The sequence below is a fragment of the Protopterus annectens genome, chromosome 1.part2 (assembly GCF_019279795.1).
Source record: "Protopterus annectens isolate FY-2018-M chromosome 1.part2, PAN1.0, whole genome shotgun sequence".
NCBI classification, from domain to species: Eukaryota; Metazoa; Chordata; order Ceratodontiformes; family Protopteridae; genus Protopterus; species Protopterus annectens.
Window position 1 is genome coordinate 1,113,911,145 of NC_056727.1, and position 20,016 is coordinate 1,113,931,160.

Sequence of the window (20,016 nt, forward strand, 5' to 3'; positions counted from 1 at the left end):
GAAAGGGGCGTTGTACTCAATAATGGGCCATATAAGGGAAGAATACAGGGATGTTATGACCTCCTTGTCCCTGGATGAGATACCCTTACTTATGAGGTGGGTCATATAGAAAGCTTTCTGTATAACGGAAGTAACATGGTGGTCAAAAGTCAGGTTCATAGGTTGGTACTAGGCTATCATCCCTAGGGCCTATACAAGCCTAGCCATAACAATTCCCTGGCTATTTCTTCCCACACTGTTTACTTCCCTGGACCCCTGTCTAGCAGGGTGACTGAAGTGATCCCTGGGGTGAATTTCCTTTCTCCCATCCAATCGTCATGGTTCCTTTTGAAGAGGGCCAAAGAGGCACTCTGCTTGACATGTATGGGCAATCTATTCCAGAGTCTGGGGAGTCTCTGGGTCAGGAACCTATCCCTCCAGCATGTTTTGTTTATTGTGATGACAAGGTTTAGATCCCTGGAGTGTGTGGCTCTGAGGGATTGGGATTTCTTTAAGTGCAGTATGTCCAACAGCTCTGGGTTTGACATGGCCTTGTATGTTAAGCAGAGATTGCCTCTGAGTAGACAATATGCGACAGAGTATAGCTGGAGGTTTTTAAGGCGGTCAGTGTAGGGCATCTGCTTTAGGCCAGTGATTCTTTTAGTGAGGTATTTCTGTGGCCTTTCCAGTTGTTGCAAATGTCTTGAGAGGTACATACCAAATGGGGCATTGTATTCTATAATGGGTCTAATGAGGGATGAGTACAATGGGACAATGACCTCCTTTTTTCTGGATGAAAAACCCTTAGGGATGAGGTGTGCCACACAGAAGGATTTTCTGACTGTTGTGGTGATGTGGTTATCGAAGGTGAGACCACTGTCCACCTGTGTCCCTAAGTCTCTTATCACACTTTCGGTGTTTAGTGTACTGCCACCTATATGGTAATTCATGGATACATGTTTTTTCCCAAAGGGGATAACTATACATTTCTTGGCAATGAGCTTGAGCCCATGGCTCTGGCACCAAGCATCTGTTTCTGTAAGGCCCTTTTGTAGAGTATCCACATAATTTGGGGATTCAATTATGGCTCCCAGTTTGCAGTCATCTGCGAGCTTTGTTAGCCAGAGTCCCTTAGTTTTGGCCTGTACTTCAGAGAAGTAGATGCCAAACAAGAGCGGTCCCAGGACTAAACCCTGAGGTACTCCACTTGTCACTTGTCTGGAGCTGGATTTGGAGTTGGCTACTTTTACAGTGTGGGTTCTATCAGTAAGCCAGTTAGCAACCCATTGGGTGATGTATGGATTAATGCCCAGCTTAGTAAGTTTATCTATGATTCCAGATTGAGGGATGGTGTCAAAGGCCTTGGCAAGGTCTAGATAGGCTGTGTGGACCAGCTTACCCTTGTCCATGGCTCTGGAGAATGATTCAAAGAAGTCAATCAGGTTCAGGAGACAAGATCGGCCCTTCATGAACCCAAACTGGGTGGGGTCCAGTGTTTGAAGGTTGCTAATGTCTTTGTTTATAAGTTCCATGATAATACGCACCATGGCCTTGCAGATAAGGCTTGTCAGACTGATGGGACAGTAGTTTCCAGGATCCAAGGTGGATCCCCCCTTGTGGAGTGGGATAACTGTAGTTCTGCACCACTCAGTGGGCACAAAACCTGAGGTGAGGCTATGATTAAACATGACACTTAGGTGAGATGCCAGTTCATATTGTAGTTCATGTAGTACACAGCCTGGGATGTCATCTGGTCCCATGGATGCTGTATTCTTAGCTTTGGAGAGTGCGTTTTTTACCTGTGTGGCCATTACAACCGGAGGTTGCTATCAACCTGGGTGCCCAAGTCCCTCACAAGTGATAACAAGATCCTGCAATCAATGTGACATTTTGTGGGAAAATTACTCTCCCCAAAGGGGATGGTGATGTATTTTTTGGCATTCAGTTTGAGGCCATGTTTCTGTCACCAGTCATCTGTGTGGGTGAGACCCTCTTGGAAGGTGTCCACATCCTTAGGGGAATTGATGACAGCACCCAGCTTGCAGTCATCTGCAAACTTGGTCAGCGATAGACCACTGTTTTTTGTCCGCACCTCAGAAAAGTACATCCCAAACAAAAGAGGCCCTAAGACTGAGCCCTAGGGTATGCCACTCATTATGAGTCAACTGCTTGAGGTGGCTTCCCCTGTTTTGACTAGGTGGGTTCTATCAGTGAGCCAGTTTGCTACCCATCTGGTAACATACAGATTGATACCTAGTTGAGAGAGTTTATCTATTATACCTGAGTGGGGAAAAGTAACAAAGGCTTTGGCTGGGTCAAGGTAGGTAGTGTGCACCATCTTCTCCTCATCCATGGCTTTAGTGACTGTCTAAAAGAAGTTGACCAAGTTTAACAGGCATGACCTCCCCTTAACAAAACCAAACTGTGTGGAATCAAGTGTTTAGAGGTTGCCAATGTCCTTGTTAATGAGGGACATGATAATCCGTTCTATGGCCTTGCAAATCAGGCTAGTTTAGCTGATGGGTCTGTAATTTCCTGGATCAGTGGATGCCCCACCTTTGTGTAAAGGGATGACAGGGGCTGGCCTCCACTTGTCTGGAACAAAGCTGGTATTCAGGCTTTGGTTGAATAAGGTGCTTAATGGTGCTGCAAGTTCCTGCCTGACTTCATGTAAGATGCAGCCTGGCATGTTATTAGGTCCCATGGAGGCTGTATTTATTACCGTTGAGAGGGCAGTGATGACTTGCTCACTAGACATAGGGGGAGGAGGACAGGTGCTGGGGTTGTCCTGATTAACTGCTGGGGTGGGGGGACAGAGGGGTGAAGTTTTTGCTGAACCTGTCTGGTAGCATGTTGGCTATATCTATGGAGTTTGTGTATGTGGTGTCCTTGACCACCAGTTCTGAGCAGATCTGGGTACTTCCTTTGAGATTGCAGACATATGTGAAGAAGACCTTATGATTGTCTTTAGTAGATGTGGCCAGTTTGGACTCAAGGTTTGCTTTGGAGGATTTCACAAGTGCTCTTATTAGTTTGTTCAGGCTAAGGAGAGACTGCATCCAATTAGGCACCTGCTCCTTCTTGGTCCTAGACAGCATTTTCTTTCCTTTTATTATAGAGTTTATTTATTGCAAATGTCCACCAGACAGTTTTACTCTTCCTTGAGGAGGAGGATTTTGTCCTGTCAGGTATTTTTGATTCCATGTAGCTGTATAAATGCTCATATATACTACATTGGTGTACATTTGTGCCAGTTCATATGGAGGGGGAGGAGGCTGTGAAGCTGTTTATACCTTCCCTCAGGAGGTTGTAATCAGCTTTGGAGAAGTTTTTTTGTTTGACCCTAGTGGGGGGGGGGGGTCAGGAGAGATGGTGAGTTTGAAAGTCGGATCTTACCAGGGATGATGACACTGTGGGGATGCTGCAGTGGTTACTCATGTTGGTTAATACCAAGTCCAACATATTATCACCTCTTGTGGGGGTGTCGACCAGCTGGTTCAAGGCATTTGATGAAGTCAAGGAATCTCTGGGCATTTGTGTTTTGGCATGAGTAGTTCTTCCAATCTATGGTTGGATACTTAAAGTCGCCCAGCATCAGGGTAAAGTGTTGAATCTTGATAGATTTGAAGAGGTCCAAATAGGTGATGTGGGCATCCTGAGTCAAAGTTGGAGGCCTTTAGCTAGCTATGATTTGAGTAGGGTCTTGTCAATAGTAACTGCACCTGGAGTGTCTCCTGTGCAACATTATGTTGCCAACATACTGTTTGACCAGCCTGGAGGGGTGTATGTCTTTAATATATATTAAAACTCCACCTCCTTTAGCTTTGCTGCCCACAGTTTGGGATCTGAATGTATGATAGGACGAGTAACCTGGTATGGCTGGGGTGCTTTCCACAGCTTTGAACCAGGTTTATGTGACTGCACATATGTCAGCATATTCAATTGTTAAAAATGCTTGCAATAAGTGCAGTTTCATGTTTAGACTCCTAGTGTTTAGCAACATGAACTTTAATTTGCATTTTGATGAAATTTTCATGTTGGTAGTTTTGACCTCATGACATTGCTTAAAAAGACACAATGGGGGAGGCAAGAGCCTTTGCCAGAAGCCTGAAGCTCAAGGGGACAGATGCAGACCATCTCTAGCAAAGCATTGTGGTCTGTCAATCATATCTTCACAGGCTGTCAGGTACTATATCCACTTGGAATGACAATTGTTAAAGTCAATCATTTTCTGTTTGTATTGAGGCATCATTCTGGGTGACGGTAGAATGCTGCTTAAGGCTAGGGACATACCTGCCTGGGACACACATTCAGTGAGGTCAGTCATGTCTATCTTTATATAGTCCAGGGAGGTACATCTCATGTCATTCACGCCAACATGGACTATGACAGAGACATAACAGTATCTGTTGTTAAGAAACTTGACTGCATGTGTAATATGGTGGATTCTGGCACCTGACAAAGAACTAACCATGACTTTCTCCTTACCCAACATGGTGAGGGGCACATCTGTTTGTCTCACAATGGAATCTCCTATGACTATGTTGGGTTTATGGTTAGGCCTTAGTGGCTGTGAGACACAGGTCTGTGGACTATGTGTGGTGTGTGGTGTGGTTGGCTGTGGAGTTTGCGTGTCTTTTTGCCTCGGAGGTCTCTTTTATTTGGGTACATTTTTGTTGAGGATCTCTGCATATGTGAGTGTGTGTTGTGTAGGTGTGGGTGGTGTTTGAGGTGTGGTGTTTGTGCTGACAGCCTTCTCTGTGCTAGATATACTGGCTTGTGAGGGAGAGAGCTTAAAATCTAGGTTCTTATTGTAACTGCATCTCTCACAAATTGTGTTCTTAGATGGTAGTAGTACAGGGTTGTCCATGTACATGAGGCAGTTGCTACACCTCAAATACCTTCAATAACATTCTGCACAAAACAGACTGGAACCCACTAAAATTTCTCCCACTTAACGAACCAGTAGAATTCTATAATTCTACATTTCTCAGGATCTTAAATAGTCTTGCCCCACTCTTTTTAAAAAGGATCAAGTCCAGACATGCAATTAGGCTTACAAAGTCCACAAAGCAAGTTATGTCGGAAAGCCTGGCAAAAAAAAAAAAAAAACACTTTCTAACCTCACTCTATACAAACAACTCCGCAACCAGGCCAAACACCTAGTGGTGAGAATAGCTCCATGTACTTTATAATCATTAAAGCAATCATGAAAGTTAAAACAAAAATTGGAGAATTAAAATTAAGCATAAAAGAGATTTAAGCAAAAACAAGTCAGACATTATATAGGTTCATAGGTTGGTACTAGGCTATCAGCCCTAGGGCCTATACAAGCCTAGCCATAACAATTCCCTGGCTATTTCTTCCCACACTATTTACTTCCCTGGACCCCTGTATAGGTTCATAGGTTGGTCATATAAGGTACAAGAATCCAGAAGTACCATATGGATCATATATATATATTTATTTATGAATGACAGTGATAGTTATACAGAGAAAGTTATTAGTCTCGGTATAGGTCCTTGGTGTACTAAAATCTGTTTTGTGAAAACTTACTTCTAAGAGGAGAGAAACATTACTTTACAAAGATGGGAATAGTAAGAAACATATTATTGACAGAGAGTTGGAAGAAATCAAAACTTAGGAAAGGAGTACAATCAGGATTGTTGCAGAGATCAGAAGAGATGAAATATGTTGGTATTATGGTATTCAGTCTGGTCCTATCCAAGTAGAAGATCCATTTTTCCCAAACGTGACATTTAGTTGCTTTTTGAAGAAATTTCCATTTTGTTCTGTTTTTAGTGATAGAGCAATGGTCTTCCATATTTTTGAAATTTCGTTTGAGTTTGTTTAAGTCCCTCTGCAGAACTGTATGATTTCTTTATGGTGAACAGATATTTTTTTAATCTTAGTTGTCTTTCAGGGGAAGAGAGTTTTCTGGTTGAACAGTTGTCTGACATATGCAAGATTTTGTGTACTGTAAGAAGTTGTGATAAAAATAGGTAATTGGGTAGTTCTAGTGTGTTATGTTCCCTAAGTGCTACATGGTGTTGTGACTAGTGGTGAAGGTTTGCGGCAAATCTGGTGATTTTGTTATAACATTGTTCTAGCTTTGCCGTCAATGTGTCTTGCAGGTTACTGAAAATGGGGAAGCATACAGTAGAGAATGTAGTAAGTAAGTAAGCAAGCAGATACTGTATGGTTTCCAGCTTCATCACTGAGGAATGATTTTACTTTGTATAGTTTCTGTTGTGTTTGCTTTATGGCTTGGTTAACTTTTGTTTTCTAGAAAACTTGGTTAGCGTGTTTATCAAATTTCAGCTGGTCAATGATGACATCTAGGCGTTCACTCTGGTGAACTTGTTCGATCTTAGTGTTATTAGCAGAGATGGTGGTAAAGCATGTCTTTTGTTTGAGAATGGTTTCGGAGTAAATGATATTCGTTTTGTTTTATTGGGATTTAGTAAGAACTGAGATTAGTTTAGCCAAAGATTCAACAGTGGAGAATGCATATTGGGTTATGTGTTGAAGTTTTGTTAGCGTTTTTGCATGAGCAGATCAGGGTAGAATCATCAGATTATTGTGTATAGTGGCTTGTTTGCTGGCTGTATGAAGATTTTTCATAAAGAGGTTAAAGAGCAGGGGACTTAATATAGAACCTTGTGGGACTCATATTTTTACTGGGAGGAAAGTAGAGATAAGAAGTTCCCATTCGTTTGTTTGTGCCCTGTTGGATAGGTAACAATGGAACCAATGTAGAGAGGTAATAGCTAGTCTTATATTAGAGAATCAGGTTAAGATTTTTTCGTGAGAGACAGTATCAGAGGCTTTTATTTGTATTAGGAAAAGCACAGAAATTAGATTACCTTAATGTCTCTGTGTGTTTACGGTAGAAGTGAAATGAAGCAGAGCAGGAGTAGTGCTGTTCTGAGGCGTAAAGCCATGGTGGGTAGGGAAGATTGGTTGATTTTCTGATAAGTAGTGGAGAAGATGAGTAAGTATGCATTTCTCTAGTATCGTAGATATAGGAGCGAATGTCTGTTGGTCCATAGTTAGAGAGTTCCGTCGTAGACGCACCTCCTTTGTGCAGGGGTAGTATATCTTTTTTTTTCCATATGATTAGGACAACAGAGGTCGATGGATCGATCTATCAGAATGGAAATGGGGATAGGCTATAGCACTAGCTGCTATTTTAAGGTACTCACTTAGGAAGTTGTTGGGTGTAGGTGTGGTAGGTTTCTGTCTTAAAAAAAGTTTTTTGATAGTTGCAGTAGGGACTGATTGGAACGAGACGTGGTTCGGCAAATTATGGCATCGTGGCAGAGGTCTGAGTTGGTCAGGTGGGTTGCTGATTTCAGATTCGACTATTTTAATGGCATGGGAGTTAGATTGATTTAAATCTTTTATCACTTACCTGACTGTAACCTGCTTCTAACAGATCCCTTATATGTTTTTATTAGTGAATAAACCACTTCTGTGGGTTAGCTACTCAAGTGGTTATTAACTGTTTCTTACTCTACATCTCCATTTTGTCATGTCTTAATTCTCTTTCAGACTGTATGTTCTAATGTCAAAAACTTAAGAAAATGTATTATTACTCATTAAATCTCACAGTTAGTAAAATGTAAGAATAATCATTCTATTATTATTTAATAAATTGATTCTACTGATGATGAGCACTAACCAAGTCTACATTTATTTATTTTTTTCTCCCTGTTGATGCTATCAACCTTTGCCATTTGATTGGTCCTCTTTAAGCCCTTGGGTGAGAGCCAACAGCAGAGCCCTCATGCACAAAGCCATTGGGGGTTTCACCTTTATTGGCCATAGCCTCACCCTCTAGTGACTGATGTGGACACTCATGTTACATAGAGGCAGCCTATAATCTTCTCATGACATGCGTGTGCTGCTACTCACACACCCACTAAAAGTTACCATCACTGGCTGTTTTTCCCCCATCACAGTGATATTTATTTGTTTATTTTCTATTTTATTACAGGTAGGTGAACCAGATTACTAGGGTGCCTTTCAAGTCATGACCTTGTTACTTAGTAGAAAAGATATACATATACTGCTCACAAATAAACAAGTAAAAATACAGATGAAGTGGTAGAAATCACTGGTTTGGGATTGCCAACTCCACTTCCTGTGGTCCTACAGCCATTATGAATGTGCAAGAACTGACTTGCATGGGAACAACTAGCTAATCAGATCTATCATCTCCATCCCCTTAGGATGGGGAAGGCCAGCGTAAGCCACTCACTCCAGAACTCTCCAGTTTTGGTCTTCCAGCACCTGTTCAGCTAGTCAGTGTGGGTCATCTGAGTGTGGTCAGGGCTTTATCCCTCTATGCTGCAGAAACTGGGCTGATGCTGTGTGTCTGTGTGTGTTCGCTAATCAAAGATAATTTTTGAAGTTGTTTGTCTTACTGCTCTATCTGATTTTACTAAATACCGCTTTCTACTTTAATCAGTTCTCTCTATTAGATTCAATAGCTCCTTCCATTATCTTATTTGCAACTAGGTCTTCTTTCATTTACCTAGATACCTGCAAATCAGTTAATTAATCATCGTATCAATACGCCAGCTAGTAGGTTAATATCGCATCAGGTACTATATGCTGCAGGCCAGAGACTGGAGATGTCTGCAACTAAAAATTATTAATTAATAATAAGAAAATGATAATACCTACTCTATTATGCTTCTGGCTGCCATGGTTTCTATCTTGTAATGGTAATGGATACTATAATTTCTCTGACTCATTTGTGATGCTACTTTACCCGTCTGACTCTGTGATACCCTTGCTCATCACATTTAGTTTCACGCTTGTTTTTTGTAAAAATTTCCCACTTAACAAATGCAAACAAAAGTAAAAGTCAGTGGTTACATTATGCCTGATGAATTATTGCAACACTACGAACCAAAGTCCAAAGTACTCAAAAAATAAACAAATCCACCCAGAATGAAAGCGGCCAACTCCAGCAGCACAATTCAAACGCTTTTAATAATAGTCCACAGACAAAACACTCCACATTAACGCTCTTATTAAATACTGCGTTTAGCATGCGAAATGAGCATAAATGGAATAACAAAAGAGAGTATATTTTTAAGATATAATATTTATAATCAAAACATTGAATTGTTAGGTTTTAGGAACAAACATTTGTTTTATTTAAATATTTTGATATGTATTTTTAATATTTATGAGCCATAGCAGCCTGATTTGACAACTACAAATGCACTGTTTTAGGATAGGTTGAATTTGAATGTTTTATCATACATAAAGTGTTAATTACATAAGCTAATTATTATCTGATGAAGTCCTATTCTTTGAGAGGACGAAAATGCAGTATTTAATAAGAGCGTTAATGTGGAGTGTTTTGTCTGTGGACTATTATTAAAAGCGTTTGAATTGTGCTGCTGGAGTTGGCCGCTTTCATTCTTGATGAATTATTGCCATTTTGATAGGCAGAACCAGATTTCTTGTTGGCAGCTTACATGATGCAATTGGTTAAGTATGAGAACTCTGATGTATAACTCTGAACCCCCATGCTCAGGAATTCTGGGCAAAGCCAAAAATAATGGGGGACAAAGGCCCAAAATCAGGGACAATTTTAAATATTATTCTAATTCACTTAGAAAGTTAATAGAACAACATGTTTTGCAGTAAAATGCATTTTCTGAACAATAAGAAATGTAAAAATCTAATGTGTGGCATTATTGATTGAAAGGGCAAAAATATGAAACAAAACTAGGGATGTTTTGAAGAATTCTGGAAAGCTGAGAGGTACCCTCTGATGTTTCACCTTTCAGAAAGAGATTGTATTAGTAGCATGCTCACAGAAGGACTGCAGACCAATAGAAGACAATGTGTTATATAGCAATCTATACCCTGAACTCCAGGTATATTATCACCTTACACCATTTAAAATAATTCCCAACAGTAAACAGTATGGCTTATCTGTAAATATGTTCCATGTTTTCTAGATGAAATGGAATTTTGGTACCAACATAATACAAGTGAATGGCAGTAGAATTATAAGATATAATATACCATAGGCCAATACATCATTTGCATATTGCTATGATTTGAATTTCTTTCATTTCAGCAACTGAATGGACTGGCCCCAAGCGACGTGTGGTTGTTGGCATTGTCACAGCCTACATGTTTGCCTTTGGATGCATGCTTCTTGCCGGCATTGCCTACTTCATTCGAGATTGGCGTAATCTACAGCTTGCCATCTCAGTGCCAGGAATTCTGTTTATTACCTATTTTTGGTGAGTTGCTTGTATTAAAAAAAATATTTGTATCTTTGAGGCATGTTTGCCTAGTTTTTCTTCTGGTTATGTTTCAGAATTGTGTCAGTCACTATATTCACTTACTGTTTTCCTAGGAATTTTACTAATTTCAGTGACTAGCAAAAGCTAAAGTTGTTAATCTCAAACTTTGCATAATTATGATCTTTCAATGTCGAAGCATGTTGCAGCTCTTGGCAGACTGGACAGCATTTGTTATATAGTCAGTTTCACATTCATTAGCCAGGTTGGTGAGTTGTTTACAAAACCTTTTTTGCCAAGTCCTGCAGCATAAGGCAGTCACATTCCTTTACAGTAAATATAAAATACACATATCCTATACAAATGTAGAAAGAACAGACACAAATCAGCACTAATACAGGCTAAGACGAAGTTTACAAATATCTATTTGTACATAACAGTCAGGTATAGAAGATATACATGTTATGCGGTAGTGCACAGCTTTTAAATGAAGAGAAGATATTGCTTTTAAATAATAGTTAGAAATGTCAAAGGAGTTAAGTAACTGTTTAGGCAGCAAAATGGTAATATTCAGAAAATGGCAGCAATTTAGAGGTTTGGCAATACTAAGATTAGAAGACAGGATTAGAAAAACAAATCAATATTTGTTAGGGGGAAACATATATATATATAGTCAGTGGCAAGAGAAGAGTATGTTGTAAGAGTGAAAGTTAAAGTCAGATGTGAGTGTGTAGAGTTTATGAGTGACTAAAGCATTTGTATGAAGAGAAGGTATTTTTTACTTCATTTTCTTCTGTGATCCCATATGACCATCAAGGCTTCATCACACATATTACAGTAATGAATTAATTTCCATAGGGGTGGTACTCCTATGGCCCATTAATTTGCCTCAGATAACTGTGAACGAAAAAATCTTCTGTGCTGGGGAGCAGGGCTTTTCTCTTATGTTTCCACTTAACGCATACCTACAGACATCAAAGAAAGAGTGTGAGGGGTGCCATCCACTTCCATTAGTTATAATCTTCAAAGGCCTGTTCCGCACCTGCAACAAGCAAGTTGATGTGATCACTGGTCTCCACCAGGGATGCTGAAACACAGTGTGCAGCTGGGACATGTGCGCCCAACCCCCCACCCCCACCCCTGAGATAACTGAGCACATACTGGTTCATCATCCCTTTCTCTCTTCACCTGCCTACTCCTCCATTGCTTAGGCTGCTAATCAAAGCCAGGTTGCCTGGGGTATCATTAGAGTTTTAGCCCTATAAGCCACAGAGCTTGCAGGAAGAGAGAGAAGCTAAGGCAGAGAATATTTTTATTTTTTATTTATTTCACATTTGTTGACTGGGAGTGTCCGACTGAGCAAAAGCCCTTTTTCAGCAGAGGCTCGGGGAGAAAAGCTCCAGGCATGTAATATAGGACAATTTAACAATAGTAATTAGACGTTCAGTATTAGAGCAAAAGAATAATACAAGACTTATTTAGGTATACAATCATCTTTACAATAATAATCAAGTTATATCATATGTAAGCATTATTGGGCAGCATACAGCTTAGCAAAGGGGTCAGACTGATAGTAAGGGAAAGTGGGTTGAGTAAGGATCTAAGTTGGTTACTTTGAAGCTAAGAAGGGAGGATTTTGGTCAGGGAGGGTGTGAGCAGAGGCAGGTCCAGTGTTTTTTAAAGTAATCTTTGGTGGCTATTTTAAATTTTTTAGGGTTTGAAGTTCTAAAGTGCCATAGACTGGAAAAGTTACGAATCTCAGGTGGTACAGACTTTTCTCTTGTGGATACACCAAAAAGGGACATATTTGCAAGACAGATGGTATTGCCTCCTGTTGACTGAGACTATGCAGGCAAGTGCAGGGAAGGCATCTAGGTTAATTAGTTTGTTCAGGGTGGTAGTAAACTGGAAGGTCGCTATCATGGTGCACATCAGTGGTTACCCAGGATGGCAGAGTTAGAAACATTAGGATTCGGCAACATATTAGTCAAACAGCTAACTTTTATTCTATAGAAAATGGTATTGCAACAGAAAAACTGTTAACTCATTAGTCATCTCATACATGAATTACCAACGTTCACGAAGATAAAAACTAAAACTTCAAAAACAACAAAAAACAGCGGAAGCGGGACTGGTAAATAAAGCACGGACTATTTATTACTGTAAGCGCTTTCGGCCAAGACAATGCTCAGCCTTCATCAGACAAAATACATTAAACACAGCACTCCATATATATTCACTCTAACAAGAATCAAGTTAAAAACTAATTAATCAATTAACCAATCAAAATGTCAACTCAATTAAAACCCCAACATGATTACCATTCAAAGGTTAAAATACCAGCCATACATTAAAAACCCATTCAATTTTTTCATGATTTTTCAGAATCCATGTATTACCTAATAACTTCCTATTAATAGCTTATCACAATCTCATACATACTGGCCACAGGCTGTAATTGCAATGCATCATGGGATATATACACTCTTAAAATGGCAATATTGTAAACTAGTCTTAAAGTGTTAATGGCTATGGCACATTGTTCACAATATATACAAACACTAGCAGCTTGGTTTTACTTATCGCAGTATCTCATTCTGTTATGGGAACAGTTTTGGTTGTAGATAGAAGTGGATAGTGATGGATACTTTGATTTAAAAGTTGATTAAGCCATATATTTTGTATCTTTGAAAGACTGAGCTGGTATAATTCTTACACAGGGAAGTGAGAGGAGGTACATGTTTAAGGATGGACATAGGTAGGAGTTTGGCTATAGTGGTTTAAGAATGTGGGGTTAGATAGCTAGTTAATTTATAGCAATGCATGCATCCTGAGAGAACTTTCTCAGCTGTACTTTTTAATGTAAATGGATGGAAAGGGATAAGTCAATAATTACACCTATGCATGCCTAGAATTTATTAGGAACATGTTTCCCGTGTGTTGATATTTTGTCTAATTTAAGAAGCATTAGGTCATCCTTGTAGCATATTGTTGCAAGGTCTGTAAAGTAAAGGCAAAGTTCTTAGTAAAGGAAAGAAAAGAACAGGTGCTGGAGCCTTGTGGGGCTCTTGTTTTCAGAGTTCTTGTATTAGAGTAGGTTGTTCCAAAGGAAGAAATGGGTCAGTTGGTTAGGTAGTTCTCAAACCATTTGAGCGATTGCTGAGTGAAGCCATGCTGAGTACGTTTAGAGTGGTGGAAAGAGTGATTTACCAAATGAACATTATATTTTAGATCTAAAACACAGCATAAGTTAGTAGCCACCTGTCTGTACTAGCCTTGCTTTTCATATAATTACTATTCCAATGCACTTTTGTTTGTTTGTGTCTTTCGGCTTTTCCCGGTTAGGGCTCGCCACAGCGGAACTCCGGTCCGCTAATGATTGGCAGTTGATTTTTACGTACCGGCTTGCCAGGCCTGACGCACAACCTTCAACGAAGGTACGCCCATTCACGCATGTCTCCACGCAGAAGACGCTCTAGCTGAGAATCGAACCGGACAGCAACTTACTGTGAGGCGACAACGCTACCGCAACACCACCACCGTGGGTTATTCCAATGCACTTTACCATAAACTAATTAATGTCTCTTAACTTGACATGCTTTTCCTGTATATGTTATGTTTTACATATGTTCCTCAAAAATGACACAATGAAAAATTTACTTTTTCTATAAAATCTGCTCAGTAACTGCAATTATGTTTTGCCATAACAAACTTTCCATAAGGCTAGGATGCTACCAACATTTCTGGATGATTACACTTCCATGTAAAAAGTAGCAGCATATGACTCTATTCTATAAATCTTTATAATAGTTGTATAATTCAAGCTCTTTTTAGTGTTGAGACTAAAAAAATTTATTTGATTTTTATTAACACAAGATATAAATTTAAAACCAAATATGTTGTCATTCAGATTATTAAAACAATATAAAAATGTTTCTCATTACCTTTACAAATAAATAATAAATCATCTCTTATACAATAACCCCCCATTAATATTCCAAAACTTGCACGCTGATTGGCCAGTGTGCCCATTGTAAATCTCACAATATACCAATGGAAAAAGGTCTGCTCGTCCGGACTTTTTTCCATTGGTATAAAGTGTTCAAAAACATCTTTTGTTAACAAATAAAATATAAAAAAAGAAAAAACAGGGCAACGGAGACTTTCTTTTCTCCATTGCTTCCGTTTCAAAGCATTGATGTACTGGGTATGCGTGGGACGTAAGTCCCATATGCATGCTCAGTACATCAAAACAAGGAAGCAGTGTACCACAACCAGTGGAAGAACAGTAATGTGCCGTTATACAAAGACATTATTTAAGAAAAGTAAGTATTTTTTTCTTAAATAATGTCATTGTATAATAGCAATAACCAACTGCGTGGTTGTGGTATTTTGAAATTTACCCACGGTTGGCTTTATTTAATCATTCAGGCTTCGCCCTCGTGATTAAACCACACCAACCGTGGGTAAATCTTCAATATACCACACCACGTCGTCGGTTATTGCTTTAATATATATTGCATTGTTAATAAAAAAAGGTGTAGTATATGCATTTTAATTCAAACAGACTCATTGTCAAATTTGCATATCTGAAGATGCACAGCTAGGACCATTTGTGTTCCAGAGTTTTGTTTATATTTTTCCTTATCAGAAAATGTTGTTTAAATTAAAACAGACCATCTCACATTCAATGCTATTGGGATTAGAACCAAGGAAATAATTGAGTGCTTGTAAAATTGCAGTATTTTGAATGGTAATACATAGAGAGTTAACATCAATTCTGACACAAAAATAATCTGCAACCATATAATATTATCCAGTTTTCACAAACATCTGTGCTGTCTTGTACATAAGACTCAAACTTCTTTACATACTTTACATACCTGGATAAATAATTAGAGAGTTATGCTTGAAGAAGAGGGAGAGGATGGGTTCTATAGTTTTGGCAGGGGATAAACCAACTATTTTTCACATGTTTTGTATGAGAGGGAAGTTGGAGCAGGAAGTACTGTAGAGAGTGTAGGAGAGATGATTAGAGAAGGAGGGAGGTGGGGAACCCACCTCAGTCCAGAGTACCTCAAATGTTTCCATCGATTGATCTGGAAGACCCCAATGATGAAGGGGCAGAGTCCTCAGTTGGCCCAATGGTTAGAACCAACAAGGGCAATGAGTCTTGCACTCACTGAAAAAGGCTGTGCATGGGCCGAAGGTACTTTTCCGCTACCCACTCCAGCACACCTTGACCAGGCCTGAAGCTCACCCCATTTGTGGCTTCCCAGGCTGTACCACTTCAGTGACCTAAAGGACCAGAGCCACATGTAGACCCTGTCAGGACATCCCACAGCATGCAGATCTTGACCATTGCCTGTTCTGGGAAGAATGATGTTGGGCTGCTCCTGGGATCTCTGGACCTGTGGAAAAAAGGAAATTACATGGGAGAGAAAGGAAAAAAGAAATGTAGAGTAATGCATAATCAAAATAAAAGAAATAGAAAGGGAGAATAAAAAGACACACAGAACTGAGACAATACATTTAGTCATAATTAGGTATTATATCATTATGTACTTTACTGACAATGGTTACTAGGCATTTAGTAAGCAGGTGTATGACTCGACATGGTGCAACATTTTACACTGAGGAAATATTTAATAACCTGTATTAATATACTCTGTCTAATAAGCAGGTGTGTGATATCACATGGTGCTACATTTTACACTGAGAAAATATTCTGTAATATGGCATTGTTAGGTATTGTACTGAAAAGGTTACTGGTTTTACAGTAGGAGAGCAATTATGTTTTGATTATAACATATATCTGAATGATTACTTTAAAAAAGACTATTTTCATTTTATTTTCAACAGAATGATTTGCTTAATCATATATATTGATTCATAAGCATGAATAATATTTGCCCATTGACAAGCACCATGTATTAACCTATCAAACCAGATTTGGGCTTAACTTCAATTGTAGCCGATCATTTCTTCATCTACAGAAAGAAGAACAAAAGGGATTCATGGTTGTTTACCTATCATATGTGAATATGCGTAGCTCTTAGATATGATATATTTAGTAAACACCACGCTAGGCCTTTATATACTGCATGCAAGTTCATACAAGGTGGAACGATTTCTGTGTATTCAGTGACAATTTTTTACTTCATATTAATATTTCTTCCTGACTTTGTTTACTACAAGCAAAAGATGATGGATGTAAGGACTCCCTCTGCTTAGATACATCTGTAGTGTCTTCATCTGTATTTAATTGTTGATTTATTTTCTGACTGAGTGCTGATTGTGCTACATTCTGATTATTTTGTAATAAAATATGCTACTGACTACAGAAAATATGCCTACCCACTACAAACTGTTTCTTCCCACTAATGAATCATCAGAGGTGGGCATTGTATGACATGAAATCAGGAAGTAATTGGACAGTTGCTCAGTATACAATAAGCAGAAACACCAGTTTATTAAACTTAATTCATATAGATCTACTGAAGTAACTAAAGTAAATAAAATATACATTTTAGAATAAGAAAGCAGGCTTTACAAGATGGTAGCATAATTATAACAAAAATAAATGGTAAATACCCTGTGCACTTGATTTTTAATAATAATAACAACATAATACACCCACAATTGAGCATAAATGTAAACATTTTATTAAATGAGCTCAATTACCGCGGAATAAAATATAAACCTGACATTTGCATTTTTACACATAGGAATTTTAATTTGACACCAGATAAAATCAAGTAAAATACAGAAAAATGAAATAAACTTAAAACTGGCTAGGTCTTCTGCAGTCAAAATAAACATATAAAATATAAACATGAGATTAAGATTATTTGTGAGACTCTTTGACTTGTGTGTTAACTCTTTTCAACATCCATTAATAAGACTGTATCAAAGTTTCACTGGAATGATGGTATCTCTTGGATCAGTTTGAAGAATCTCACAGATTCAAAGCAAAAGTGAGAATTGATATTACCTAATTTATCACTTATCTGTACTATCTGAAGGATGTTTAAACTGCTGCGCATCCTCATTCACTTTAATATAAAATCCAGCAGTATTCCTCTTTAGATAATGACCATATGTCAAGCTACTACTGTCAACATTCATTTTTATTTAAAAAATAAATCTATTCAAGAAATTTCTACCATTACAACCATTCATTAGCAATCTCATCATCTTAATAAACAAAGAACCTCTTATACCTTTACATCTTCCTATGCTGAAATATCTTTACTTGCACCATTAACATAGAAAATGACATTCTAATTTAAACTGCTAACATGAAGGATTAATGGCATTTAAGTACTACTGTGTAATTATACCTGATACAGATAACAGTTCCCAAATTCTGTCAGTTCTTTAAGCTTGATTGCAACATATTCAAGGTGGTTTTGTCATGGCTGCGCTACTTGAAAAAAATGTCCTTTCGTTTCTGTATAACATGGTCTGAAATTCCATTTACTGTTCCAGCACTCATATCTCACACTATTGACTACTGAAATTAAAAATAAATACACGGTGGTGCAGCGGTAGCGTTGTTGCCTCACAGCAAGAGGTTCTCCCGTTTGATTCTCAGTTGGAGTGCGGGGAGTGCCTTCTGTGTGGAGTCTGCATATCCTCCCTGTGGTTGGGTGGCGTTCAAAAGACATGCGTAAATGGGCGTGCCTTTGTTGAAGGTTGGACGTCGAGCTGGCACCTCGGCGTTTGTGAAAATCTACTGCCAATCATTAGCGGACCGGAGTTCCGCTGTGGCGACCCTTAACTGGGAAAAGTCAAACAACATACATATGTAGTCAGATTGGGTAATGGTTTGGTGTAATGCTTAGGAACATTGTCATATTTCAAATACCTAAAACAAAATTCATGAGTTTGAACAATGCTAGCCTAACTCAAGTTAGGTGCTATGGGAAAATTAGCATCACTCATATTCATATTTGGGTGGAAATGATTTTGTAGCAAATGCATTTCACAGTTTTGGAATTGCAAATGTATTCAAAATGTGTGTTCTTTTCTAACATATAATTTCAACATGTTTTTGTTTATCAGTGATAAAAATGACTGTAAATTTTATAATTGTATTTTTGCAATGCCTAATGTATATCACTCTGTATTCTTTTTGTGAGGAGCCTCTGTGAATGTATAGCATCAGCTGGAGTCAAATTTGTGATAATACATGCTGGATGATTTCAGAAGAAATGTCCCTCAAATCATTTATCAGATGAGCTACTTCCTCATGAAAATATTCACAGAAATATTTAAATATTTATAGATTACAGTCAACTTTTCTGACTTGTGGAACAGTTTCAACAAACTTTGTTAAATAAATAGCTGCACTTGTTCTGTGGGTGATTTTAAATACTAATATTCTCACCTGGGATGATGTCATGGTCAATTATGATCCTCCTGTGATCCTCCTGATGACAGACATCACATATAAATAAATATATATATTTACGTGTGTGTGTGTGTGTGTGTGTGTGTGTGTGTGTGTGTGTGTGTGTGTATATATATATATATATATATATATATATATATATATATACACACACACACACACACACACACACACACACACACACACACACATATATATATATACACACACACACAGACACACACACACACACACACACACACACACATATGTTGGTCGTTAAGAACCCATTAGCAAGGCACAATCTGGGAAGCCCTCAGTCCAAAGAATTCCACTTTATTGTGTTAGAAAAACATTCCAGTTTGTGGGGAGATTGCAACCCCCAGCTCAAAGTGAAAGAACTCAGATGGTAAGTTAAACCGCAAGCAGACATGCCCCCTGGCTTAAACAGTATTTTAAATGTAAAAATCATTCTAAAATGGAACAGGTAGGGTAGGAAATGTTACTCCTCCATCAAAGGGGGTTTATTTCAATTGCAACTGTAAAATTTCTTTATTTCTGATAAAGTTTGACTTGTAACATAAACAAACAAAAGTGCTCAATTTGTTTTTTAAACTCCTTATGTCATGAAAGTGATGATTAAAGCTTTTAAACTTTAAATTGTGGCTGTGTTTTACTTTCCTACAAGTCCTAAAAAGGTTTCCATGATAATAAATATACATACATATATAAATATACTGAGTTTTATTACAATAATTCCATCTGTTTCTTCAAAAAGCTCATGTTTTTCTTTTATGTGTACTATTTATGCTCGTTAATATGATGATGTGCTAACGGTGACAATGGAACATTCTTGTTTTAACGGTTTCACAAATGTGTTTATGTATTTTATATAATATATATATATATATATATGCTTCAATTTCATTTGTTCACTTATAGTTTGAGAGGTATATGCTAGGCAAACAACTACTGGGGCCCTTATAAGTCTAGCCAAGCATCCCAATTGTAACCAGCATGTTTATGTGCCTTGGAGGTTATTTTAAGAGGTATTTGCTATGGCAAGATTCAGAGGCTGCCTTTACCTATTAGAGACATAGATGCTAGACCTAGGGTGTACTCTTGATTTTGCATCCGTTAGTCCAGGTTTTTCTTGAATGCAGTTAGGGAAGAGCTCTGCTTCACATGGATGGGAAGCCTGTTCCAGAGAAGGGGAATTCTTTGAGACACATACCTGTCATTCCAACATTTATTTGACAAGCAAAGTTTAAATCCTTAGATCAAGTAACTCTAATGCTGTTCATTTTGCAGATATGCAAAAGGTTCATCAGACTGGGATCCAAGGATGCCTTGTATGCCATGCAA

General features: G+C 38.3%; 1 protein-coding gene across 2 annotated transcripts in view; it reads left to right on the top strand.

Annotated features, from left to right (window-relative positions):
- Positions 1-20,016, top strand: part of LOC122792251 (solute carrier family 22 member 13-like) — a 542,188-nt gene that overhangs the window by 321,326 nt on the left and 200,846 nt on the right. For both annotated transcript variants that reach the window (XM_044060001.1, XM_044060002.1), the window contains exon 4: positions 10,088-10,256. In XM_044060001.1, the coding sequence (XP_043915936.1) occupies positions 10,088-10,256 (169 nt within the window). The remainder of the gene's footprint in view (positions 1-10,087; positions 10,257-20,016) is intronic.